The 27,840-nt window shown below is 43.7% G+C and overlaps 1 protein-coding gene across 10 annotated transcripts; it reads right to left on the reverse strand.

Annotated features, from left to right (window-relative positions):
- Positions 1 to 228: 228 nt before the first annotated feature.
- LOC140002058 (ubiquitin carboxyl-terminal hydrolase 42-like) lies at positions 229 to 27,090 on the reverse strand. Of its 10 annotated transcripts, none has more exons than XM_072035158.1 (21): positions 26,737 to 27,090; positions 26,233 to 26,338; positions 16,759 to 16,913; positions 15,140 to 16,677; positions 13,318 to 13,555; positions 12,374 to 12,574; positions 11,669 to 11,779; positions 11,407 to 11,509; positions 11,135 to 11,202; positions 10,908 to 10,978; positions 10,293 to 10,375; positions 9,264 to 9,375; positions 8,746 to 8,886; positions 8,451 to 8,551; positions 7,846 to 7,987; positions 6,884 to 7,165; positions 5,996 to 6,084; positions 4,150 to 5,108; positions 3,144 to 3,454; positions 1,835 to 1,989; positions 229 to 1,753 (listed from the first exon to the last, which is right to left on the reverse strand). In XM_072035158.1, the coding sequence occupies exons 4-19, from the start codon at positions 15,305 to 15,307 to the stop codon at positions 3,342 to 3,344; spliced, it is 2,982 nt and encodes a 993-aa protein (XP_071891259.1). In that variant the 5' UTR covers positions 15,308 to 16,677; positions 16,759 to 16,913; positions 26,233 to 26,338; positions 26,737 to 27,090; the 3' UTR covers positions 229 to 1,753; positions 1,835 to 1,989; positions 3,144 to 3,341. The 10 variants fall into 10 exon arrangements, with proteins under 10 accessions (XP_071891259.1, XP_071891263.1, XP_071891267.1 ...); XM_072035162.1 differs by having other exon boundaries at positions 4,150 to 4,881; positions 4,963 to 5,108; positions 15,140 to 16,913; positions 26,737 to 27,077; XM_072035166.1 differs by having other exon boundaries at positions 15,140 to 15,256; positions 15,877 to 16,913; positions 26,737 to 27,076.
- Between the last annotated feature and the right edge of the window lie 750 nt (positions 27,091 to 27,840).

Here is a 27,840-nt window from a genome sequence, read left to right on the forward strand (position 1 = left end):
AATAAAATAAAATAAAATAAAATAAAATAAAATAAAATAAAATAAAATAAAATAAAATAAAATAAAATAAAATAAAATAAAATAATAAAATTAATTAAAATAGTCAAAAGCCGTCAGGAAGGCAGTGGTGCAGACTGTGGAGAGCCTGGCTTCAAATCCTTCTTCTGTGAGGCTCTGAACCTATGTCTCTGCTAATTTATGGCAGGGAAAGGAGGAAGAAAGAACATATCTCCTGCACTTTCCATTTATTGTTGACTGACAATTCTGTAGAGTTATAAAGCCTCAATCAGTGAGATACAGGGTTCTTCTCACATTGTCTCACTGTGCCCTAAGCGGAACAGCTCTCATTTAATAGATGCTTCACCACAAAATCATGAGTCATCTGCAGTTTTGAACTTTTCTGGGATCAAGTCCCTTCAGATGGTTGAGGAATCTGCTCCAGCACCTATGTAAACTGGTGCTCTACTAAGCTAGTGAGTGAACAAGAGAGAAATCCTCTGCTAGATGGCTTTACAAATTGGGTCTGAAAATAGTGTTGAGGCAGAATAGTCCACGATTTTTGCCTTGGGTGCACAGAGGGATTGGGTGTTGTAGACTTCTTTTATTCTTCATTAAGATAAACATTTTCAAAAATGTGCTTGTTCAACCTTGCTCCCACTGTGTGCATGGGAGGGAGATAACTGAAGGTGGGGAGCGTTGCTTGGATCCTGCAAGTGGCTGAGGTCCAGTGGGGTTGGAGGCTTTCTTCCTCCTTTTGGAAATGCAAAGCAACCCTGCACCTCCCCTGCACTTGCAGGAGGATCATGACAGCCCAAAGCACAGCGGCTTTGTAATTGCTGCATACACTTCGATCGGATTTACGTGGCAAGGGTTTGGTAGCAGGGGCCTGCAGGGATGGCGTCTGTGAGAACAGTCCAGACAACAGCCAGCTCCAGATAGCTCCAAAAGGGCCCCGGCGCCCTTTTGTTCTGTCTGTCTGTCTGTCTGTCTCTCTTTCTCTGGGAGAAAAGCTCTTTTTTCTTTAGGAAGGCTGGGTTTCACTAGAACATTACTAGCCTGTAAGCCTCATGGCATCACCTTCCATCTTGACTGCTAAACCTCCTTGCTCCCTACTATCTTCTTTGCCAAGATACAGCTGTCCACGTTTACTTTTCCTACTTGGCTGGACTGAATATAAGAAGCGATCTTGCAACTCTTCCTCTTGTTGGACACTTAATCATCACACCAAATGAAAACTATTTGCCTTTCACCTCTTTATTTCAGGCCTTCTTTCCTAGTGGTCATGCAAAACTGGGAAAAAAATAGTCTACCAAGTCGGGTTTTTTTTGGATTTGATAATAAACCTGCAGACTGTTAAGTCATCAAGCACTTCAAGACTGTTTGAAATAATCTCTACATTAATAGAAAAGGAGTACTCCAAACTTCTGCTCAGGAAGAAAATCACGGAAAATGTAAACTTTGATTTTAGATGTTGAATTTGTTGCAGATACATCTTCCTCATCGCATGATTCTATTTGGATTTAAACCATAGTATCTATGGACAGACCAAGAGTAGGACAAGAACAGCACAGAGTTCAGCATGAAGCCCATCAGGAGCTCAAGTTTGTATTCTTTGTATTCAAGTTGATCCTTCTCTTGCTGGAAGGACCTGCTTTTTGACTCTCCTTCTCTTCACTAGGAGCATGTTCCCTCTTGCTTTGGTAATGCTCTTTCTCAGTGTTTTTAGTCTTGTCCTTTCTACCTTGGCATCTCTCTGCAATAGATGAGGAGGAAAGCTTTTTAGAGCTACATTCAGTGTCACACTTGAGAGAGGAAGTTTGCCGCAATTTCTCACCAGGCTCAGAAGACTCTTTGCCGTACAAAACGTTTTCTTTTGAAATGAGGTCACTTTCTTTTGATCTTCTTGGTTTCTCCTTGTCTCCACCGTCATCAAATCGGTACTCTGCGAGGTATTCATCATTCCCAGTAGATTTCAGAGGGTCCGTGACACTGCACAAAATAAAATCACATTTCTCACTTCTGCTGAAGGACGTGAAGATTAACAGTAAAACCTTCCAAAGGCAAACAAACAAACAAAAACCTCCGGACTACAGGAACACTCGCAAAGAAAGATATGCCATGTAGAAACCTCTCCTGCGATTAGGACACCTTCTCCAGCTCCCAGAGAAAGTGTTTTTTCCCCTCTTGCTTCTGAAGCCATTGCACTAAAAAAGCAAATACATCTGTCTCCCTCCACATGCTGCTGCTCTGAATAAGAGCCAGAAGATTCAAAACCACCCTATTTGGTCTCCCAACATAGCCGAAAAAGACACCAGTTGAAACAGAGTTTTCTACCTCTCTCCCAAGAATTTACATTCACATATCCTGTGACTGCAAAAATAGAAGGCGGGGCTCAGGAAGAACAGCCAGTGTTGGAAATGAAAAAAAGCAGCCTCTTTCTTCAGAGTCTTAAGCCTATGCTACTAGGAAAACAGAACAAAACAAAACAAGAGGAGAGGAGAACAACAGCGGGAAATTTACCTATTCTCCAGGTGTTCAATTGCAAAGCCTCCTCTGGAGGATCAACAGCTGTGAATTCAGCGTGCTTAGGAGAAATCAGATCTACGTCTGAACCACAACTATTTCAGTAGCATCACTAACTTATGTTACTCTGAAGAAGCAGTCAGCACCCTTTCTATGTTAGGAAATAGCTGAACACAGTCTGTTATTCACAGGAATTATTCAGGCAGGCTTCTTTAGGAAGGCTGGGTTTCACTAGAACATTACTAGCCTGTAAGCCTCATGGCATCACCTTCCATCTTGACTGCTAAACCTCCTTGCTCCCTACTATCTTCTTTGCCAAGATACAGCTGTCCACGTTTACTTTTCCTACTTGGCTGGACTGAATTTAAGAAGGGATCCTGCAACTCTTCCTCTTGTTTGCCACTTAATCATCACACCAAATGAAAACTATTTGCCTTTCACCTCTTTATTTCAGGCCTTCTTTCCTAGTGGTCATTTAAAAACGGAAAGAAAAAGTCCATCAACTTTTTTTTTTTTTTAATATTCAGCAGACTCTTAAGTCATCAAGCACTTCAAGACTGTTTGAAATAATCTCTACATTAATAGAAAAGGAATTCCTCAGACACACTGCGGCCGCTTACCTTTAATACACTCGTTGGATGAGACGGAGCTGTATTTTTTGCTTTCGCCTGCACTGGAAGGCTTCCCTTCCTTGTAAGGTTGTTTACTGCTCTCACTTGTGCATTGCTCACATGAAGAGCCATCTGGAGGATGGGATTCTTCCTTCTTCTCCCGCGTTATCTTCTGGAAACGAGGATCTAAGTGTTCCAAGGAGCCCTTCACTTTCCTGGTGTTTCTCTTTTTTCTTCTTTTTCTTCTCCTTTTTCTTCTTTTTTTACGCTTGCGTTTGGCACTGTCAAAGTGGAGCGCACAGAAACACAAATCGTGAAGTCTGAAAGAAACATGCAAGTTTAAAAGAGAAAAAAAGATGTGGCACTTGTTGCCTATATGAAACTTTATTTATTTTACCACAGGTGATGATTTGCAGCATGTCAGCTATTTTGTGGTGCTTTGTGCACACGCAACTTACTTTAGATGTAGCAAACTTAAGCCCTCAGATTGAAGGACCATAGGTCCTGGTTTGTACACAGATCATTAACAATGGCTAGCTCTGGAATACGTGCAAGCAGAAAAAAACTTTTAACCTAATCCAGAATGGTGTACGGATGTGTTTCCAACTATGTGGTCCAAAGCTAGTGCTCTGACACAATTCAGCAATAGCTTTCCTATCTTCACCGATCAACCTAACAACATGATCCCCAGCCAGCTGATGCTATCTAAGTAACTTAGAAACTACCAGAACAAAAAAAAAAAAAAAAAAAAAAAGAAGAAGAAAATAGAGAAGAAAAAAAAAGGAGAAAAAAAAAAGGAGAAAAAAAAAAAGGAATACATGAGAAGCACCCAGAAAAGAATTAGGATAAAAAATGCGGAGTATGCTGGAATCCTTGCTTACTTGGAATCCTTCTCTCCATGTTTATCCTTAGACTTCTTTTTCTTCTAGAACCTGTGATATTTTTGCATTTTTTTCACCACCTAAAAGCTCCTTTTCTATCTTTCTGTCTTTCCTTTCTATTTCACTTTCACTACCTTCTGCACGGGTACATTTTCTTTTTCTGTTTCCTTCTGTTTCATTTTTCTGGCGACAGTTCTCCAAATGAGCTGACACAGGTGGAAGCGCATGTCTTTCACGAGAATGTCTTCCAGAATGTTGCTGAGATACCGAGCAACGATGCAAGTCTGCTCGGGGTGTGCTAAAGCGACGTACATCTTCATCTCTCAAGAGGGAACCGTGAGGCCATCCACTTTTGTAATGATAATGCTTATGTGACCTGCCGTAGTAAGTTGCAGTCCATTTGTCAAAGGCTGCATCGCCGTGAGAGAACTTTCTCTCTCTACTGTCTCCTGTCGCATGAGGTGAATAGTAATCATTGGAATAGCTACATCTTTCCCATCTCCGTGCTTCATCTCGATAGTATCTTTCTCTGCTCCAACTTCTTTCCCCTTTGGATCGGTAATATCTATTGCTACCTTGTTCTGATCTTCCTCCGCTGCCAGATCTGGACTTTGAATATTTGACTGCTCTTCTGCCATTCTCAGGGCTGTTTCTTTCACCAGGGAAAGATCTGCACCTGCTTCCCTCCCAGTGCTCCTGCTTGTGACGCTTTTGCTCAACAACTTCCACGCTCTGAGAACACCTCCTCTTGCTGGAAGGACCTGCTTTTTGACTCTCCTTCTCTTCACTAGGAGCATGTTCCCTCTTGCTTTGGTAATGCTCTTTCTCAGTGTTTTTAGTCTTGTCCTTTCTACCTTGGCATCTCTCTGCAATAGATGAGGAGGAAAGCTTTTTAGAGCTACATTCAGTGTCACACTTGAGAGAGGAAGTTTGCCGCAATTTCTCACCACGCTCTTTGGCGTACAAAACGTTTTCTTTTGAAATGAGGTCACTTTCTTTTGATCTTCTTGGTTTCTCCTTGTCTCCACCGTCATCAAATCGGTACTCTGCGAGGTATTCATCATTCCCAGTAGATTTCGGAGGGTCCGCGACACTGCACAAAATAAAATCACATTTCTCACTTCTGCTGAAGGATGTGAAGATTAACAGTAAAACCTTCCAAAGGCAAACAAACAAACAAAAACCTCCGGACTACAGGAACACTTGCAAAGATATGCCATTTAGAAACCTCTCCTGTGATTAGGACACCTTCTCCAGCTCCCAGAGAAAGTGTTTTTTCCCCTCGTGCTTCTGAAGCCATTGCACTAAAAAAGCAAATACATCTGTCTCCCTCCACATGCTGCTGCTCTGAATAAGAGCCAGAAGGTTCAAAACCACTCGATTTGGTCTCCCCACATAGCCGAAAAAACCACCAGTTGAAACAGAGTTTTCTACCTCTCTCCCACAAATTTACATTCACATATCCTATGACTGCAAAAATAGAAGGCGGGGCTCAGGAAGAACAGCCAGTGTTGGAAATGAAAAAAAGCAGCCTCTTTCTTCAGAGTCTTAAGCCCTCGCAAAGATATGCCATTTAGAAACCTCTCCTGCGATTAGGACACCTTCTCCAGCTCCCAGAGAAAGTGCTTTTTCCCCTCTTGCTTCTGAAGCCATTGCACTAAAAAAGCAAACACATCCGTCTCCTTATACCTGCTGCTCTGAGAAAAAAGGCATAGGGGCAAGCGGGGAACAGCCAATGTTTCTCTAGACAGTGGAGAAAAATGGAAAAACATTCTATGAAGGAACACGAGTTCTCCTTGAGGCACCAACCTGCATCAGAGTGATATGCTCAGTGCTGATCATTAGTTCTGTTCGTAACGCTGGACATACAGTATGGAATTGTACTAATTTCAATCCTTCCATTAAATACTATTAGTAGACAGATAAAACCGTAACGAACTTCCAAAAGGTCTTGTCTTAATCAGACTGTGCTCATTTTACCTCGTTTCCTCTGACAAGCTGTTCAGCTGGCTGGCTGTGAGGGACTCCGTGATGACTTCTCGATTGACTGAAGGCATAGCTCCAGGCATCTGCAATCAAAACGCACAAGTCAGCAGACAAAAAAATACTATTTGTAGTAGTACTGAGGACCAGTCTTGTCAGAATTTCTCCATTAAATGGTAAGCAAGACCGTTTTGAGTTGTATGCATTATCTACACTTCAAAGATAACCCCAACTCACCTCCCAAAATCTACTTTATGAAACTTAGGAATTTTTATCTCAGCTGAGCTTAAGTTGGCAAGTTCTAATGTAAGCTCAGGTCTGCAAATTCTAATGGAATAATACCACAAAGTCTTACAATCACATTTGTGCTGTGTTTTCTCAGTATTTCACCTGAATTAGGAACACACTAAACACTCCCGAATACATCATAGGTGAGAAATTCTCGATGGAGCGAATCTATGTTTCAAGCAATCCGTTTGTTTTGGAAAAGAACATCTCAGAAGGTTTAACAGGTTCAACTCGGCAAGTGGAATCATCAAGTTTCAGTGCGTTTTCTTTAGATTCATTAACTAACCTAATAGCACCATTTAGTGAATTGGTTTTTGGCAGCTCATGCTGGGATCTTCCTTCGTCAGCATTCTGACAGGAAGAACTGGAATGCTGCAATGTACGGACTACCTTTCCAACCAAAATTCCATTAGAGGACATTGCATTGCAATTCCTTTTAAATAAGCCCTTTGACTCCTCCTCAGATTTTCCTGAAGATTCTGCACCGTAAGGGACTGTGTTATCAGAGCTGAGTTTAGGATTTTCATTCACTGTTGGCTCCACAAAAATCTCATCAGAAACTTTTTTGCTTGTTTGCATTTGCTTCATTTGCATTACCGAATTTGTAATTGTGGATGAAGGAACAGCCTGGTAGAGATCTTCGTCCTCCGCAGCACTGCTAAGACAGTCAGGCTGTGACACAGTCCGACGAGCAGGCAATTTATTGTGAATACTGGTGGTGATCTTCTGTTTTCTTGACGGATCAGTAATTGAAGGCCTGGTAATTGTCTGGTTTTGAACACAGGCCATTGGTGGTGCTGAAGATGGCCTTTTTAGGGTGACACCAGTGGTCTTTGCGTCCTCTTTTATGGATCCATTTCCATTTAAACGGCTTGAATTCTGTATTTAAAAAGAAGAAATGGCAAGATGGATTAACGCAAACACTGCATTTAACATTTTGAAACACACAACTCTCCTACTGAGTATTTCTACAAATGGTCTTAACACCTACAAAGAAAAACACACTGCCCTTTAAAGATAAATGCAAGTCCAATAAGCGTATTCAATTCCTGCTTTTGGTTTACAGCCGATTGGAATCAAATTAACATCATCTTTGAAAACCAGCCAAACAACTTAACATTACCTGCTGCTATTCCCAAATATATTTATTTTCCCCTTTAAACATACCCTGAAAAGCCTGAAGTAATTGTTCTGGTGCTCAGGAATAAGACAATTAGTTTTCCCTGTCTTAGCTAAAGTGACAACGATAGGAAAAACAAGTCCTCTTTTAAATGATTCGAGGATTAGTACACTCTGCTTAAATTGTCAAAGAGCGTAGCTCTCTGTGCTTTAGAAAGCTGTCTTGGAGGTATTAAGTAATGGAGTCGCATGGCTGCACAATTTAGCAGTAACCACTGTTTGAATGACTCTGGCTGTAGCATGAGGGCTGTGGAGAAAGCTGCAGCATGGGAAGGAAAACAAAACTAAGATGCCGAAAACCAAACTAAAAACCCCACACCAAACCCCAAACCCACTAGCAGTTTGGTGCCGTTACCTGCCCTCCCACTTCCCTGAATTACCTTAATCATATGAGAAAGAAGTCGTGGTCCCATAAATCCAGCCTGCTTACTATTAGCCCCCTGCTGACCAGGAGGGAATGAACAGGGATAAGATGGTGCTGGCAAGTAAAACGCACGTTCTCCAAGTGTCAAATCATAGCGCCTTCAGAAAAGAGCAGTGATCGGAGTTTAGTTTTTCTTTCAGCCTACTCTTGGATTAAATCCCATCCTATAATTTTAGAGGAACAGTTCATACGATATGGAAGCCTTCTCTACAGAAGGCTTCGCCAAGACTACAAACTGAAAAGGAGAGAACAGTCTTCCTACTAAGACTATCACTTTCAGAGCAATAATTCATTCTTACACCACAGATGACCTTCATTTCTCTCCTTCTCTAAATTAGCCAGCTACAGGTAACACATAGATAGCAATTTACACAAGTGCTGCAGTTTCAGGCCAAGCAACAAAAGATAATAAATGACACAGAGAATTTCAGGTTAGACAGAACTGAATTAGACAAATAATAATCTTTCCCTGGGATAGCAAGAAAAACACTTGCAAAACAGAAAAATATCAATAACAAGAAAGTAAATCTCTTCTGAACACATGTTAAGATTTGTTATTACCTGATATAAAAAAGTATGTAAGCTTGCTGACCAAGAACTCTCTTAATGTCAGTACGGACTACTTTAGCATCATTCATCTGATACCAAAGTCCATTACCAGCCTGCAAATAAAGACAACCATTTCTTTAGGTGAATTGCACGTGTTCCAAATGAAATCACGGATAGGAACAAAATACACACGTGTCAAATAAAAATATAATGAAATCTTTTTCCCTAGAAACAGTAGCTGCTAGTCACGCTTTCATTGGTTTGCCAGCACAACCTTTACCCTGTTAGAAATGCTGTTGACTTCTACCTTTACATAGCATATATAGTGTCCTGAGTGACAGCTGACACCGTGATGTACCAGCACCGCGTATAAGGCATAGAGCACTGGTTCTCCCATTGACTGTAACATGTAGGCTCTCAGGTCCAAATACTCCGGGTATTTCACCTCCTAAAGAGAGACCAAGAAGATAGAAAAATTATCCCAGAGTACTTCGTGGACTAGCCAGAGAAAAACACTTCCAAAAAACACAGACTAGAATTTATTTCTAGAATATATTTCTAGAAGATATTTCTTGATTCACTACAAATAAGTCTTCCCATAAACAATGTTGAAGACTAGAAGTTGCAGAGAACTGTTTCCTGATGAATCAGCCTTCTCAGAGGAAAGCATATGCTTCTTGTCAAGCGGGAACTTTATTGATAGTAAGAGAAAGAATAAGCCATAGTCGTTAGTCTACAATTATTGTCTGAAAATATTAACAACTTTCAGCTTTGGGGGATGTCCCATTACACGATGATATAGTTGCATTACAGTGGTAAATATACCTTGTTGATCTTTCCACCTGTGAAATCTGCAAATCTTTTCAGTGATATTGTGAGAACCTTGGAAGAACGGTGTATGGTCAATCTCTTGGATGCAGGAACCATCTTTTTACACCTTAAAAACAAGCAGAGATAAGTGTTTGAAGGCATCTTCTTTTTTCGCCCCCAAAACAAACTCGTTTTAATGTCTCACGCATGCCTATGCTATTTGAATGACATTTACTTGCATAATAGGTTGGTCTTTTTTCTTTTCATAAACCCATGCACTGCGTGTCAGGTTTGTTAATACAGTGAAGAAGGTAAATTCTCCCAAAACCCCGGGCATAGCGGGAACAGGAATCTCTCACGAAAGGGTATTACCAGGTTGGATGGCAAGGTACCATTTCTTGGTCTACAAAAGTGGCTATTTGAACTCCAATCCTGAATACATTCTTTCAGCTTTCAAGGGAAATACAAATAATGAAAGTGGAACAAGAAGGCCTTGGTCCCCAGGACTAGAAATTGCAAATAATCTCCAACATGGGTCGTCTATCAACATCAAAAATACAACAGAAGCACGTGGTCATTCTACAGGAGGGAGACATTTAACAGTAGGAAGTCTTCATGTACTGAGCTTGTCTGGAAAGACACTGAAACTGTCTGCCATCCTTTGAAACACAATAGTTCAGTTTGATACATTGCCCGCTCCAAGGTAGGACCTACAGCGTAAGCAGTGAAAATTAGCCGCTAGCCCAGAGAACAACGGAAACTGGGCAGTTTACATCAAGAAAAGTACTGTCGAGAGCTAATAAATAGAAAGAACAAAAGTATCTCTTTTTGAATTCTGATGGCAAAATACGAGCCAGAGAATTGCAAACCCATAGGGAATGCCTCTGAACAAGACTTCCCCCCTCCAAAGAAACAAAAATCCAAGTGTTTTATAAACTTCCACAAAACTCGTAAGTAGATCCAAAGTTTAGAGGTAGTCCAACAGAGTCATGCAACATATAAAACTGACATCTAGGATTAAGACCTAATTCGTCAAAATCTTACTCGCTACATTTATAGCAATTCTCTCCACCCAGCTCTTCAGGTTTCACAAAGAGTTCCAGAGCTCTGGTAACAGATGAAACCGCCTAGAGGAGCGAGAAAGAAGAGCGTAAAGTCACCGTAAATTCAAAATTCCAGAGACGTACTAGTGGTTTATAAGAGAATCTTACTAACATACTCAAGCGATCTACTATGAGCACTGTGAAGAAGGAGGCAGAAAGAGCATGCTCAGCATTGACCTCACCTGGAAGTCATTTGACTTCGGAACAAATACTTTTCCAGTAGCCTAGACAGCATCTATAGTGTGCTTTGTCATCAATACTGGGGACAAATTCATCAGTCTAACAATTAGATGTACATTGGGGTAGAACAACAGAGAAGTATGACAGCATTATAATTTTTGCAGAAAGAGAATTCTTTGCCCTTAAACCCAATGCAAATGTGGAGACTATTTACATGGGTTCCACAGACGGACAAAGTCCAATCCACTTCCTTAGCACCACCAAGCTCTTACGTTTTAACATTATATGTGGTTTGGTTTTTTAAGGTAAACAAGTTTAATTTAGAAAGTTATGCATGTACTTAAACATCATGAATTATATTTAGAAAACATCTTACCTTTATATCCAAAGCGATATCAAGAAATGCCTCATACGTATCCGAAACTGCTTTGCAATTCAAGCACTTCACTGGAAGCAAAATATAAATGCTTAACCTTATGTGAAGGAGACTAACTGTCCAAATTCAAGTTGTTGACAGATACTACTTTAGACAAACTACAGACTGCTTTACTACCGACAAAAGACACAGATCAGTTCTAAGGACAGGAATATTTTTTAAAGTACCTCTCGATCTTAGAAATCCTCCAAATATTTGATGAATGATGGTGGTAGCTTGAGAAGATCTGTCCAATCTGGAAATAAATTAGAATCAGACCTCAGAAGATTTAAGGCGCACAGTTAACTCTTCAAAGAGTTTTATGAAAACTAAGGATGATGTAGACTTTCGTTGCTGATTGTAAATAAGGCACTAAAAGGTGCTAGAGATCATTTTTGATAGTAAATAAAGGACTAGAAGGTGCTAGAGAATGTATGAAAGTGAACTTGTTTATGCTTACTCGGTGCTTCCATTCAAGCACGCTTCCTGCATAGCATCAACAGTATAGCGCAAGAACTCGTGTGCGTCTTCTTGACTGCCAAAACGGAAATGTTGTCCTATTCCTAAAGAAGAAGATGATAGTATTCACCTCATTTAAAAATGAAATCATTCTTCTATTTCTAAAATCTCTCTTCTTTCTAGTGTTAAAACCACTTATACACATCAAATAAGTATTTGAAGATTACAAGCTATCGAAAAGAAACACATCTGAAGCCACTTACGACTGAGATTACTGATAACATGCGTAGGCTCGATGGCATCAACAGTGCAACGCAGGGCCTGGTTAATCTGAGTCTCCATTGTGCACATCATGCAAAAATCTTGTTCACGACCTGAAGAGTGAAAGAAGAAAGCATCCCAGTCCAGCAAAATATCCATAACTACAAACAAACATCTAAGTAAAATTTAAACTATAGATACGATATCCACTCTCCTTGCTACATTCTATTCTCCCAAGATGCCAATGTCCCAACAGTCTTGTAACATTTCATTTCACACAACTTTACAGAATAAAAATATCCACTAAGCCTGTATTCAAATGCATTTTGTGATGAGAAATCTAAAAGACTACTGCAAAGTCACATTTGTAAAGGCTGACAGGAATGTGAACTCCACAGGCTGAAAAATGTATTACTCTCTAAAATTACTACTAAATGCATTACTGTCCAATGCACTTCATTATTCCCACGAAGCAATAAATGATCCTTTAATAAATACATAAATAAATAAATACATAAATAAATTCATTAAACAAACATAGTGCATTAATTGCACTCCATATGCTATTCGGAGCCCACTGCTAATACAGTGCTCAAAGCCAGCTTCTACAGGTAAAATCAGGCAAACAAGTTTGTCTCAGAATCACTGCTGTTCTTTCACCTTCACAGCTGTCCAACAGATTCGAAATACTGTTAGAAAGTACTCACATGACTGGCCGTGCTCGAGAGAAAGCATGTAATTGGCAAGTGGGGGTGTGTAGGTCAAACACTGTAGAGTAGCATTAAGAAAACATGTGTTGCCAAGATTGTACAGGCCAACTCCAACACTTTGTGTTTCTCGCCAATCCATACAAATCTTCTCAGGTGGAAAAAGAATGCTCTGTGGTGGAGCAATTCCATCATTAACGACTGCAAGAAAGTTAAATTTAAAAAGAGATTTTGTTTGTTTGTTTCTAAGAAAGGTATTTAAAAAAATACTATTCTGCAGGAGCACCTAGAGGAGCTAGCTACAATCGCAGCCAGAAAAACTTATTGCAGACAGCTTTAATACCGCCAAATTCAAATTGGCTGGTCAACACAATGTTTTGGGGAAAAAAAAACAAAACAAACAACTTTCGTCAACCATTTTAATTTTTCTAAGGCAAGGCTAACTGCCATTCTGTTTGTAGTACCTAATGCCAAGTTCCTCTCCATCTATAATCTTTAACCTGATTAACTCAACTACTGTTTTTTTCCTTATTATAACTTAAACCACAAGCTTAGACTTGAAATTATACGGAAAAAAGGTAAAAAGTAGTAACTAGGAATGACGGTACCCCTACAGATACCAGATCTTTTCCTGAGCAATGTTATCATTCAAAAAACGTGTGAAAAATGGAAGCTGTGAATAGCAACAATCAAACACTTTTCTTTGCAAAACGGAAAAGACATGGATGAATCTGTGCATTACACAAAGCTCCCCAGATTTCTCTGTTGACTGTAAATATATCAAAATTAATTTCTGTAACATCAGTCACTTCAGCTGCCTCAGGGGATTTGCTTTTGAAGTCTTTGTTCACACTAGTCCCCTTCTCTATCAGTGCAACAAGTAAGAACTGCATTTTCTACTTTTGCTTTGAAGAAAATGGAGTCAGGATAAAGCTCACACTTACTTAGATCTCTTGGGGCAAAAGCCTTAGATTTTTCAGATGATCTACAGTAAAAAGCACCTCCACGTCCTTGGGCCACAGAGACTTGGCTTGAATCTTCTGCAGGCGGTATCTGGCCCCAGTTTGCGGTGCGTGACATCAGTATTTTAGTACTTGGTTTCTTGGATTTGCCAGACCGCCTTGAAGAGGGCTTTTTAGACTTTGAAGATTTGGGCTTCTTAACTACGGTCATTGTTGACATCTGCGACAGAGACAGAAGTTCTGGTTGACGTAAGAATATCAAGAAGCATTCCAAGAAGAAAAGAGTAGCAGAAGTCCTGTCACTTAATCTCAAAGAAACAGCCTTAAGAACTAAATCGCTGGTATGAATGATTTAAAAAGAATCCCCAAACTAAACACACAAAGTGAAAATTTCCATCTAAACTCTATCGGTATTACTTTTAGCTTCTGCAGAACTAGTGGCTGATGCCATTTCTTTCACTTCCGTAGGATTTTAATCCATTACAACTCTGGAGTCTTTTTAATATAAAAATGTAGAAGACATTCTCTGAGGGGAATCAGTTATTTATTGATTTCCAGAGTTGCACAATTATCTGTTAATTATTACCTATGATCTAATAGATAATTGTTGCAATTATCTATTGCTGGCGTTAGTAACGGAACACTATTACTTCACTGCCTGCGTTTTTCTGTTTCGTGTGCACAAAGGTACCCAGAACTCACTGCTCCTTTTCTTCTGTCTTTCCAGGGATCGCCCTCTACCTCACTGTCTACTGCACCAATCATGAGGGGGTTGTTGTTATTCTATAATGAGCCTAGCTTTTAAATACACCTTTTCTGGGCGTCACTTTGTGATAGCAAGTTAATTTGTGAGAGCTCCTCAGTCTACATCATGTGGTCGCTTTTTCCAGGTGAAAAAGCGGAGCCGTAAGTGGCAGTACACTAAAGCCCTGGCATGTTGAGATCCAAGAAGAGAGATGTTTGGCCTTCCTTCTCACTCCTGGGAACCATATACCTCAAAACCCACAGAGGATGGGCTATATCTCAGAGAAATCTTGGGAAAGGAGAGCATGAAGAGCACGTTTGCAAATTTATTTCTCCCTGGGCTTCTTCTGCTTCTCCAAGAAATACAAGTTTGAATAGAACTTTGGCAGCAGTACTTCTGGTGTTTTACTCCTACCACATTTAAAACTCCTACAAAAAACTGAAACGTTAGACTAAAAAGCAGCTCTTTCCGTTCTGCTTTCTAAAGTTGCACGTTTTCCTCATGCAAAACAACAGGGGAATGTAAGCTAGAAACGGAAATGCTGAATGTAAAACAAAACAAAACAAACCTCAGCCCTCCAGGACAAAAGCCAATAACTGCTACAAAGTCCTTTTTAAAATGCTGATTAGGTTTCAAGGTGATACCGCTTTAAATAAGCATAATTGTGTGTCCGTAGGCAGAAGCTGAATAATGACAGGATGAACTTCTATACTTCATGTTTTGTTACTGTCTTACTGTAGCACACAGGGACTTGTTACCTGTAGGGAAACCACTAACCTAATGGAGGGTTTAAAACATAAGCTAGTTTGTTATACCAAAATGACTGAGAGAACAAAGCATAAAGTGCTTTCAGATTTCTAGCACGCCTTGATTGCTATCCATTAAACTTCACACACGTTAAACAAAACACAGTAAATAAGAAAACTCCTAGTCCCACAGCTGGCAAATTGTGTGCAGAGGTTGTAACTAGAACTTTTTTCCCTTGACATTTTACATTTAAGATTGATTTTAAATCCATTCTATACACACTTCCCGTTCCTGAAAAAACAATACGCAAACCTGAAAAATGCATTTACACGAGAAATGAAGTCGTCCTTGTCCGATTGGAAGACTAAGGTGACAGCTCCTGGGCTCAGGGATTTTCAGATAAGCTCCGATCTTCACCAGTGACAGCTCCTTTTTTCGGATTGAAAGAGAAAATGTTTCAGCAACACACTGAAAACACATTTAAGGGACAAGAAACAAAATCAAGACTGCAGTGAGAAGGAGAAAAGAAAAACAATACTGGGGAAGAAGAAAGGAAAAGGAAAAGGAAAAGGAAAAGGAAAAGGAAAAGGAAAAGGAAAAGGAAAAGGAAAAGGAAAAGGAAAAGGAAAAGGAAAAGGAAAAGGAAAAGGAAAAGGAAAAGGAAGAGGAAAAGGAAGAGGAAAAGGAAGAGGAAAAGGAAGAGGAAAAGGAAGAGGAAAAGGAAAAGGAAAAGGAAAAGGAAAAGGAAAAGGAAAAGGAAAAGGAAAAGGAAAAGGAAAAGGAAAAAAGGAAAGGCCTTGATCTTTATACTGACCAATGAGATAAGCCTTACACATTTTTAAGTTTATTTTTGACAACTGATTGAGGCATTACCAGGTATTAAGTACGATTCAAGAGCAAATATTAACACTAGAAAGAAGAAATCCGATCCACCACCACTTTTTCAAAATACATCCATTTCTAATGTGGAGATAACGTCTCTCTGACAAGGTAGTAGAAAAACTGTAAATACCGACAGAGCTTCCTCTCCCGATGTTCCATATACATACCGATGCTGTTCCTACACCTACGCTCTGAGCATAAATTTATGTTGACATGAGTATCGGGTGTTACTCCTCTCTTTGTTTGTCTTGAGAGACACACCTCTTGTCCACTGAAAAGTAAACTCAAGATTCCAGATCAGTTAAGACAGTTGCTATCCCCCCATTCAGAGTTCTGCAGCAGCACTGTTCAGATGTGTTTAGCAGTCTCTTTAGAAAACGTTATCACTTAGGACCTGCTTCTCAGTAGGTACGCGTTTGGCCTCCGCTTAGCGGAGAGTCAATCCCAGCTTAAGCTTTCGTACAAGAGCCCCTTCACGAAACGGACTTGGGCCCTGACATAACTGAGCTTAACCTTTAACCTTGAAGCTTCCTTAAAGAAGGAAGCAGCACCCAGGCCAGGAAATAGAAATTAATCGTCACTTTACCCTGAAACGCAGTGAGCTATTCTGTGCTGGCAGGATTGCTGCCGGGCTGGCCGACGAGGCGGCGGGCAGCTCCCCGGGGCCACAGGGCCTGTCACAGGGAGCCACCGGGGGTCTCCAAGGTCCGGGAACAGTGGCAACAGCGGGGACAGAGGGGACAGCAGCGACAGCAGCAGCCACCTCAGCCAGGGCCGTCTCCACAACCGCCACAACGGCCTCGGAACGCCGCCGAACTCGGAGCTCCAGCGTGACGCCTTTTGAACCTGGCCGCTGGAAGGACCTGCTTTTTGACTCTCCTTCTCTTCACTAGGAGCATGTTCCCTCTTGCTTTGGTAATGCTCTTTCTCAGTGTTTTTAGTCTTGTCCTTTCTACCTTGGCATCTCTCTGCAATAGATGAGGAGGAAAGCTTTTTAGAGCTACATTCAGTGTCACACTTGAGAGAGGAAGTTTGCCGCAATTTCTCACCAGGCTCAGAAGACTCTTTGCCGTACAAAACGTTTTCTTTTGAAATGAGGTCACGTTCTTTTGATCTTCTTGGTTTCTCCTTGTCTCCACCGTCATCACATTGGTACTGTGCGAGGTATTCATCCTTCCCAGTAGATTTCAGAGGGTCCGTGACACTGCACAAAATAAAATCACATTTCTCACTTCTGCTGAAGGATGTGAAGATTAACAGTAAAACCTTCCAAAGGCAAACAAACAAACAAAAACCTCCGGACTACAGGAACACTCGCAAAGATATGCCATTTAGAAACCTCTCCTGTGATTAGGACACCTTCTCCAGCTCCCAGAGAAAGTGTTTTTTCCCCTCGTGCTTCTGAACCCATTGCACTAAAAATGCAAACGCATCTGTCTCCCTCCACATGCTGCTGCTCTGAATAAGAGCCAGAAGATTCAAAACCACCCTATTTGGTCTCCCCACATAGCCGAAAAAAACACCAGTTGAAACAGAGTTTTCTACCTCTCTCCCAAGAATTTACATTCACATATCCTGTGACTGCAAAAATAGAAGGCGGGGCTCAGGAAGAACAGCCAGTGTTGGAAATGAAAAAAAGCAGCCTCTTTCTTCAGAGTCTTAAGCCTATGCTACTAAGAAAAACAAAACAAAACAAAACAAAACAAAACAAAACAAAACAAGAGGAGAGGAGAACAGCAGTGGGAAATTTACCTGTTCTCCAGGTGTTCAATTGCAAAGCCTCCTCTGGAGGATCAACAGCTGTGAATTCAGCGTGCTTAGGAGAAATTAGATCTACGTCTGAACCACAACTATTTCAGTAGCATCACTAACTTATGTTACTCTGAAGAAGCAGTCAGCACCCTTTCTATGTTAGGAAATAGCTGAACACAGTCTGTTATTCACAGGAATTATTCAGGCAGGCTTCTTTAGGAAGGCTGGGTTTCACTAGAACATTACTCCGCAAGTCCCTTCTATTCCTTTTCCCCTTAGAATCTGGGGATGTTTCAGCTAAAAAGGAGGGCAGAAACACTCTCCGTAGGTCTCCACCATGTAGTAAAACAGCGCTGCGTACCTGGTTAACTTCTGCAGCCAGCAAAGCATTGCTATTTGCAGCAGTGCCCTGACCCCAGCCTCTTGCTGAGCTCCGTCCTGTGCTGCTCGGATGCTCCCGCTGCTCAGACACGGGGGCTTAGAGAGCCACCGGGCCAGCACAAGCCCCCGAGCTCACTGTCAAACTTCACTTTTGGCATCTTTCACTTCACCAGCGCCGCCGGACGAGGAGCCCAGCAATGCCTGACGCCGCTCCGGGCTCACCTAAACGCGGGGCAGGAAATTCGGATTCAAAGCTGCGAAGGTTTTTCTTAGTGAAAGCATGGAATGAGTGGCCATCGGTGACTAACCTTACAGGAAGGCATTCACTTTGTGAATGCTGCAGTGAGTGAAGACTGAAGGCGTTTTCTGAGTGACCTAAGGAGAGCCCTCCCCGAAAAGCAGGACGTTTTATTGTCTATGTAACATCTCCTTTGAAGGCTCGAGCACGAGATCCACCAGGTTTAAAGTCTCAAGACACGGATCTGCCACCACAGAAGCAATACATTTCATCTATGTGAGGAATGTTTTAACAATTCCAATTCGTGTCCATAAATTTGTGTCCATAAAGAATAATTCTGTTTGAATCCTGTCTGCCTCTGGGCCCTGCACTGGCAATTTAATTCTTGAACCACAGATGCAGTGTGCCCCAGCCTCCCCCTCATTCCAGTCAATTTATCACGTCTTCAGAAAACACTCCTTAAATTTATGAATCTGTTTGCTTTTGTTATTCCTGACTTCTAGTTCTAACAGTTACAGGGTTTTTTTTCTGTCTTCTTCGAGATTGATTTAACACTGCTATAGATGTTATGTAGATGACTGTAAATAGCTGGGAAAGAATGTTTTAATTGCTCGTGGTCGTCAACCTGTTTGGGAGTTTCAGAACAACTGATAATAACTGGTGACTGCTGGTGACTGTTATGAGATACTATGTGGATCCTTGGTATCTGGCCAGGGGGGGCCAAGAGATTAAGAGGAAGGAAAAAGAAGCTGAAGGACGGTTGGGAGACAAGACCTGTGGAGAGTGTACAGAGAGTGTTCCATAAACTTGGAATAGTGCCGAGTAAGTACAAAGGGTGAGAGGAAGACTACGAGCCTTCAGCATGAAAGACCCCTAGAGACCCCCAGAGGAGACTGATGCGCATGCTCCAGTAGGAGGAACTGGACCCCGGAAGCTAATTATAATAATCTACTTTTTTAGAAGTAGTAATGAATATGTATTAGTCTAGGCGCATAAAAATAAGCTGCTTGATGGAACTGGTGTGCGTCCTGGTGGAGCAGAGACTCCCGGTGCACCCAGCGCTGTTTGCTTACCTCTATTCCTTTATATTCTTTTAATAAATCCTATTTTTTTATTTAATCCTAATTTGAATCCTGAGCCATTTATAACATCTACTAAGCCTAAATACCGTATTTTGCCGCCTCTGTAGGTTTAAAAAAACACGGCCACGCTTGAAGGAATGCATTCTCAGATATTCTACGTATTTACAGTGCTTTAATTAATACCACAGACATGTTGTGCTGTTTAGGGGAATTTGCAATTACATTTGCATTTCCAACCAAACGCAGCCTGACACAAATTGGGAGCAACAGGAACTAATCATCTGGAAGCCGGGATATGCATCATTCGCCATTTTCTAAGAAAATGACAAAAATATAAAACCCCAGCAGTCTGAGAACGTGAGCACTGAGGTAAAGGCCTGATCAAACAAACGCGCACAACTATGATTTGTCCTTTTAACTCAGCAAAAGTCTGCAAACTGCCATGGTAGCAAATGAGGAGAAGGAGCTGGTATTTACAGAAGTTGCAGCTGAAGATTCAGATAAACCATTCGGGTCGATGCTCCCTTCCTGCAGGTTTAAGCTGCGGTCACATCACCTATTTCAAACCCTTTTGATTTCTACCAGTCACCCCACCTATTTTGCACGTTTTCCAATCAATGAATTCGCTACATGATTTATGGGGCACAAGAGCAGGCCTGGTGAAGAGGAGCATGCCTGGGGCCATCATTCAATCAAATCAAAAGCGTCCAGGAGAAGCCCGGGGTGTGGTACTCACAGGGAATGTTTGCGAGCGGCCAAGTTCAGCAGAAGAGAAAAGGCAGGACTGGAAGCCCAGGGGAACGAGATGCATCTGTTGCTGCAGGCAGCCCCAGCAAAATGTTACAGCTTCACTAGCCTGGGGCATGATTCCCCCCTTCCCTTTTCGCAGCCAAGTACAATATTAGCTTGCCTTTTCTTTTTTTTTTTTTTTATTATTATTATTTTTATTTCTTTTTGCCATCGTCAGGCTGAGGCCGGCTGAGAATATTCTGTGTCTAGACTAATAAATGTTTGTGCGGATTTTGCAAGAGCGGCTTATGGGAACAGAATCCACTTTTTGTTTTCTGCTGGAGGAAAAAAAATAAAATAAAAATAAAGGAGGAGCATTAAAAGCAACCAAGCACCCCCGTGCATTTGTTTGAAATTGCATATTACGGTGCTTCTATTTTATGTGCAATCAATACATAATTTGGAAGAAAAAAATGCTTTTAAAATTCAGAGCTATCCCTGAGCAGCTAAGGTTCTCTTGGAAACTGAAGGAGGAGTCTGAAATGATTGTTCTTGTGTTTGCATCCCCCAGTGGGAAAGGCAGCACACAAGTAGAAGCCACTGTGCTTTGAGGCGGCATGAATCATTAAGAATAAAGATCCCCCCCCATTTAAACATGAGATATTAAAACTGAATCTAGGACAAAGGTAAACTAAACAGACTCCTTCCTTCCCGGGCAGTCAGTGGGTTAAATCAAATATCAAAGGGGCAACATCAACCTTATAACTTCCTCTGCCGAAATTAAAAAAAAAAATAAAGGTAACTTCTATTTTGCCTGCCCCGACCCCAATCGCATCGCCCAAATGGGTGCAAACTGCTGGGATATGTGAGGGCCCAAGCCTACATTTTCCCTTTTTCGTATTTGTTGGAGGAGGGCGGGGTATCTCCAGATGAAATGGCTGACCGAGTTTTTTATTTCCTCGCTTTGGGTGGAAATGACTGAATCTTTCCAGGCAGCGGAGCAGTGCTCGACCGACTCCCTCGGCCTCCCCGCGTGGGAAGAGCCCTGCCGGGAGCAGCCCGCGTAACCCTCAGATGCCAGCCCCATCAGGATTAGGTCCGGCAATGGGATGTTGGCTCCTCTAAGTGAGGACGCATCCTCTCGAAACACATACACAGAGATTTAAATGAGATATTCCCAAGAACACCTGCCTATTCTTTCAGCACATGTGCAAAGAGTAAATTCATTTTACTTCATTCCTCTTTTTCTCAACTCTCCCCTCCTTCCTCCGGAAGGAAACAGCCAAGCAATATTAGCAGGGCCTTCCTTTTCCCCTGGTGGAGTCCAAGAACGCGAGAATTGAGAAAAGCGACTTGTCAGGAATCAAGTTTAAGAAGAGTGTTTGTGGACTGCGAGGTAAAATACCGGAAGCTGTAATCAGAAACACAACTTTTAACTAAAAAAAGCTTCTTTCCATTGTAAATTATTCCAGTTATTGAAATAACAAATTAGTTCTCTGCTCAGCCACAGCCTCCTCCACCAAATTTAAGTAGAACCTGCAAAGAAGTTGAAGTTGTAAAACATTTGTCAGATGCAAGGGGCAGCGCTGCGTGGGTTAGCATCACGCTCAGATGCCCACAGTACCAACAGGTGCTTTCTTTCCAGAGGCACCAGCTCCTCCAAGAGTTCCCCGCACGAAGAACTGAAGAAGCTGCAGGCAGGGTGAGCCTTCCTCAGTCCTCATCCTCACAGCGAGGAGTACTGGGGACGGGGAGCTGTGTTTCGGCTTGCTAATGTGAGGAATGTTTTAACAATTCCAATTCGTGTCCATAAATTCGTGTCCATAAAGAATAATTCTGTTTGAATCCTGTCTGCCTGGGCCCTGCACTGGCAATTTAGTTCTTGAACCACAGATGCAGTGTGTCCCAGTCTCCCCCTCATTCCAGTCAATTTATCACGTCTTCAGAAAACACTCCTTAAATTTATGAACCTGTTTGCTTTTGTTATTCCTGACTTCTAGTTCTAACAGTTACAATTTTTCTTTTCTGTCTTCTTCGAGATTGATTTAACACTGCTATAGATGTTATGTAGATGACTGTGAATAGCTGGGAAAGAATGTTTTAATTGCTCGTGAGTCGCCAACCTGTTTGGGAGTTTCAGAAGAACTGATAATAACCGGTGACTGCTGGTGACTGTTATGGGATCCTTGGTATCTGGCCAGGGGGGCCAAGAGATTAAGAGGAAGAGAAAAGAAGCTGAAGGACGGTTGGGAGACAAGACCTGTGGAGAGTGTACAGAGAGTGTTCCATAAACTTGGAATAGTGCCGAGTAAGTACAAAGGGTGAGAGGAAGACTACGAGCCTTCAGCATGAAAGACCCCTAGAGACCCCCAGAGGAGACTGATGCGCATGCTCCAGTAGGAGGAACTGGACCCCGGAAGCTAATTATAATAATCTACTTTTTTAGAAGTAGTAATGAATATGTATTAGTCTAGGTGCATAAAAATCAGCTGCTTGATGTAACTGGTGTGCGTCCTGGTGGAGCGGAGACTCCCAGTGCAACCAGCGCTGTTTGCTTACCTCTATTCCTTTATATTCTTCTAATAAATCCTATTTTTTTTATTTAATCCTAATTTGAATCCTGAGCCATTTATAACACTAAGAAGCAGTAACCCCCCGAGTTTTCAGGCGGGCTCCGCTCAGCTCCCCTTGTGACTGCTGCTCGGGACACGACCCTGCCTTGCTCAGCACCCTCGACTCCAGCAGGTGCTGCTGCTGGCAGCTGCCCTATGTATACAAAAAAAAAAGAAACCAACACAGTATTTTCCTGCTTTTAAAGTATATCCCGAAGATTTACTAGGCATTGTGACGTTCTGCAGAAGCCCACAGCTGTAACTAAGGTTTGTGGGGTGTAGAGGGGCTGGGGGCTAAACAAGGCCAACAAGAGCCACATCTCCTCCCCGGTTGTCTCCCCTGTACTCTTTTTAGGACATCCAACATTCCCAGATCTCGTTTTGTCCCAGTGACCAAACAGGAGCCTGGCACTCATGCACTACGCCTTAAAACCTCTACAAACCGTGCGCCTAAGTCACAGCACTCATTATAAGCCTGTTGAGGGATTTCTTGAAACAGCAAAAATCCCATGGCTTGCTGTAGCTGAGCAAACCAAGCTACCAGGGCAACTATGAGAAGTTCCCATGACAGTGTTCCCACATCGCCCAATTGAGGAATTCAGAAAAATATTGTTACCAGTAGCTGGCTTCAAGGACAAGGTCTATGTGACTGCTAATCACAAGGGGGTTGTTTTCTTGCAGGTGGGGTTGTTTTCTTGCAGTTGTTTGTCTGAGTGCTTTTGACCAATAATCTTGTGTGAAACACTGTCCACCCCTGTTAAGTTCTCTATAAAAGTTAGGCTATTCGGGCAATAAAATGGAGCATGATCTGACTCTACTGTGTGTCTGTCGTGCTTTCGGCCGTGCTTCCTGCAACATAAGCCGGCAGCTCTTTCTGGTCTCACAAACTATATGTGGCTTGAGAGATGCTCTCCAGATTCAGGGCGCTGAACACCTGCAGCCTTTGCCATAACCATGACAAAGTTCAGGAGCTCCCTGCTGGCTCCAAGGCTGGCTCCAGCAGCGGCTTCAAGCTGTGGGTCAAGAAGGCCAAGACACCCAACGAGAACCTGCAACACCAAGTGGCTTTCTGGAACGGCTCCAAACACAACTGGAAGCCTGTTGGTTTTTTTGGAAGTGAGCTCTTCTGGACCTGTTAGGTGCAAGCAGAAGTCAAACTTTCAAAGCATGTTTGCATCATTAAGCTCTCCATGATCCATCTCCAAGGTCTTCTAAGAGCTAGTAGCAACGTGGTCAGAGTTCTTGCCTGTTTTTCCCTTCACGTTCTCCCACGTCAGCAGCCGTGTGCTCCCTTTGGGCTGACTTCCAGAGCTGGGTAGAAAGGATCCCCTGGAAGCAGAGATGCTGCTTTATGCAACACCTTGCAGCTCACTGCACTCTGAAGGGTACACGAAAAGAGGTGAGTGGTCCTGGTGTGGTTCCTTCCAGCTCTCAGAAAGGCAAGAGAACTGGAAATGAACCATCAGCCAAAGGGAGGCACGGCGCAGCGTTACGAAATGCCATCTGGCTGCTACAGGATAAGGAAAGGAGGCATTTTTGGTGGCTCCCATCTCCACAGAAAAAGAAACAACTATTTATGCAGCAGAGTGGTTGGAGTATTTCAGGAGGCCCTGAGCTACCCCAAAAACCAACAACGAAACCACAAACCAAACCGAAACCAAACCAAACTAACATGATGGACTGCAATAAAAGATGAACATCAGAATTAATACTACCAATGACAATAAAGATGTTGAAAACTTGAGTCATCACATCCCTTGTGTAGACTGCAGGAGGAAGCACCTTTAGTGCCTGATGTGACAGTGTCAGAAAGTTAATTAACAACACCACAAAACTGGATTCCTGTGAGCACACACTCGGCAAAGGTGATACAACCGACAGCCGGACTTGAACACTGATACTGGTACCTGACTGGGAAATAGCGAGGAAACAAAGGGAGGAGGGGAAACCGTGCTATCCTGAAAATTGCATCACTTGTTTACAAGTCACCGGCAACTCCGAGGCAAACCATCTCGGGCATTTATGGATCAGTGACCTCACGTCTCTGGCACAGGACGGAGAGGGAATACCGACCGTGAGTTCACAGAAGGGAACAGCGCGTCCAGGCCCTCCTGCACTGCGCCAAATGTGGTCAGAATGTCCCCTCCCCTCATCACCCCAAAACTTATCACGTAGGACTTCTATTAAACAGACCCCAAAGAGCTCGTTCTGTCAATTTTGCAACAGGCTCAGGATTTCTCAGAATTAGAGAGGCTAATTTCATAATATACAAAAAGACTGCATCTGGCACAGGGGAATTCTCAGCTAGACTTCAGCCTTGAGACACAAAGCGAAACTGACCATAGAAATAGAGATTGGCCAGAGCTCAGCCACAAGAGAGTATGCCTCGGTTATATTTATTACCTGCAAGCAGAACTAGAAAAACAGTTTACACTGACTTGCTGCTTTAGAAGTTAGTTCCATAAAGACGGAAGAAATTCTCAACTCAAACTTGAAGAAAGCATCAGACTTCAAAACCAGTCGTAGATCTTTGAAGTAAGACTGTTATGAATTCAGAAGTCACATCCAAACAAAAAGATCATTTATATTAATGGTAACTAGATTAAAAAAAAATTAATCCTGTCCCTCAGGCTTTGTAAGTGACTGGGGAGAAAACAGCGCAAGGATAGTAATAAGCCTAAGTGAAACACCACAAACTGCTAAGGGAAGCAAAAGACCCAAGGAAACAGCCTTTTTGGTACATTAGGAACAAAAGGAATCCTAACAACAGCACAAAGTCCATCACTTGACAGAAATTCTTCAGCGTAGAGAAATTTACAAAAGGCAGAACCGTTCAAAAGCCAGCTCTAACAGGCTCCAGGGACGCGTGGACACGCAGCGATAAACATCGGTTTTCCCAGTAATAACCAGCAGAGATAAATGACGACAATTACGGCTAGCAAACGGAGCGCTGGATGCAGCTGAAGCAGGCACAGGTCATCGAGGGCTTGGCAAGAGAAGAGAGAGCCCAGGAGAGCCACAAGAAGCATTCAAGGAGTAGGAAAGCCTCACAAAGAGAATGCGTGCCCTACCTCCAAGTGTTATGTCTCAAACTTGTCTTTGTTAAACAAGCACAGTGCACAGGTGCTTTACGGAAATGCAGAGGGCTTTTTGGCTGAGGAAAGCTAGTAGGACTGCCAGCCTGAAGTTAGCAGTCACCTCGTTTAGAAAAAATGGCACCTCCTTCTAACGAGCTCCGGGGAACCCAATTAACAGCGTAACTGGAAGAGGCTGCCTTGCTGGCAATGTTTCAAGACGGTAACAAATGGGTTTTCTACTTAATGTCTGCTTGTTCGGGGAGGTTTGGACTTACAGCCTATGGCATTTGGGTCCTGGGGTTTGCCTCATACAGGTTGTTCTCCACAGCTGGACCAGGTTCCTCAGAGCACCCACCAGCTCCTCGTGCGTGAAACCCCTCTGAGCAAACACCAACGCAGCACAGGCTGCTGCTTAACACCAGCAGCGCAGCTTTCCAAACTCCCCTCTCCTTTCCCCCTCCAGCGGGCTGCTCGTGTTCACCTCAGGCCTTCCACAACAAAGCCCCCTTTGCACGGATCGCCGTGCACTTTGACAGCCCCAAGGCGCTCTCTGGGGCGCCTGTCCCGGCTGGGACCGCCACCTCAGCCTTGACTCACCCTTCAACGAAGCCAAACTCCTCCGTCAAGCCTGACGGGGAGCCCCAGCACCTACCGGGCAGCGCTGACAGCCGCAGCCTCTCCGCTCCCTCAGCGCCCCGCCGCCGCCTCCATTAGGCGCCTCGCCCCGCCGGCTGCCGATCTCCAGCGCCGCGCAGCACCTGGGGGACAGCCGGGCGTCAGGGCGGCCCCCGGCACCGCAAAAACCCCCGGCAGGGCTGGGGACATGGCCCCGCTCCCCTCCCACCGCCACACCGAGCGCGTGTGTGTATATAGAGAGGGGGGGGAGCCCGGTCTCGGCTGGCTCCGTCCCGGTTCAAGGCACGGAAAGCGAAGTTGCTCGCCCTGCCCGAGTGCCCCCCATACCCCCGGCTCTGTCACAGCCCAACCGCGCCCCGTTCCCCCCTCACAGAGCCGGGGAAGGGGTGCTCGCAGCCGCCCCTCTCCTCAGGGCCGGCCGGGGGAGCGCCTCGCCTTCTCCCCGGGGGTCTCCCGTGGCCGCTTGGGGTCGCCTCCCGCAGCCGCCTCGCCCCCCTCTCCTCTCAGCCCCGCCACCTGCCTCCTCCTCCGCCGCCGCCGTTTTGTGTCTCTGGGAGTCGTCCGCTGCCGGCGGGGCGGGCGCTGAGCCGTCGCCGAGTCCCAGCTCCGCCGGCCGCCCGGGCCCTCGCCTCGCAGCCCGCGGCGCCCACTCGCATCCTCCCGGCGCCTCGCAGCCTCCCCGCCCCGTCCCCGGGAGGGTTTGAGAGCCGGGCAGGGCCGGGCAGGGCCGGGCAGCGGCGGGCAGCGGCGGGCCGCGGTGCCTCAGCCTCCCCCGGCAGGGAGCGGGGCGGAGCCGCTCCGCCCGGCAGGCGGCGGCCGGCCCGGCCCGGCTCGGCTCGCCTCGGCTCAGGGCATAAAGGCGCTGAGGGCGCCCGGCTCCCCGACCTCGGCTTCTTCTCCAGCCCCGAGTTCCCCTCAGGTGCCCGGTGCTGAGGGAGGAATGCCCTCCGGGGCTGGCTGGGACACCCCCAAAACCTTTGGAGAAAAAACAAACAAACAGCGAACAAACAAAAAACCCACCCCCAACCCCCTTTTTTTCCACCTCCAAGTTGAATAAAGAGGAGCTCTTCCTTCAGTACGTGTCCAGATATCTTAGTCTACGTTTTAACTCCCACTACGTACTTCTCTTCAATACGCTGTGTTTCCACATACCGCTGCTTTTAGCAATGTTTTTACCTCAGACGCTAAAAGTTGATCTTTTCCCCAAGTCAGAAAAAACAGAATGGGGCTTCTGGGAACCCTTAGTTGTGACAGCTGTTCATGTACAACCGAGATTTACGCCTTTATATATATTTAACTGTGAAGGTCTTCTTCTCTCCCGACTAATAACGGGGAGAAGTTTGCCCAAAACTTCGAAGAGCAAAAGTTTTGATGCCAGGAACGCTCCTGCTTCCTCGTTGCCTGTCATTCCCTTTTAAGTATGAAATTTTCCAGTTGCAATGCAATGAGCTGACTGTGGTTCCATAGGTAAAGATGCATTTAGGATACCAGGTTTTCAACATCGTCTTGAAGTGGATAAGAAGAAACACATTTTTGCCTCAGTGATATGTTTTTTTCCTCTCCTTTGCCTGGAGATGCAATGAAAGCTTCCTGTTGTCCGCTCAACACAGGCATCTTCTTCACG

This window comes from Anas platyrhynchos, chromosome 3 (assembly GCF_047663525.1).
Source record: "Anas platyrhynchos isolate ZD024472 breed Pekin duck chromosome 3, IASCAAS_PekinDuck_T2T, whole genome shotgun sequence".
NCBI lineage: Eukaryota > Metazoa > Chordata > Aves > Anseriformes > Anatidae > Anas > Anas platyrhynchos.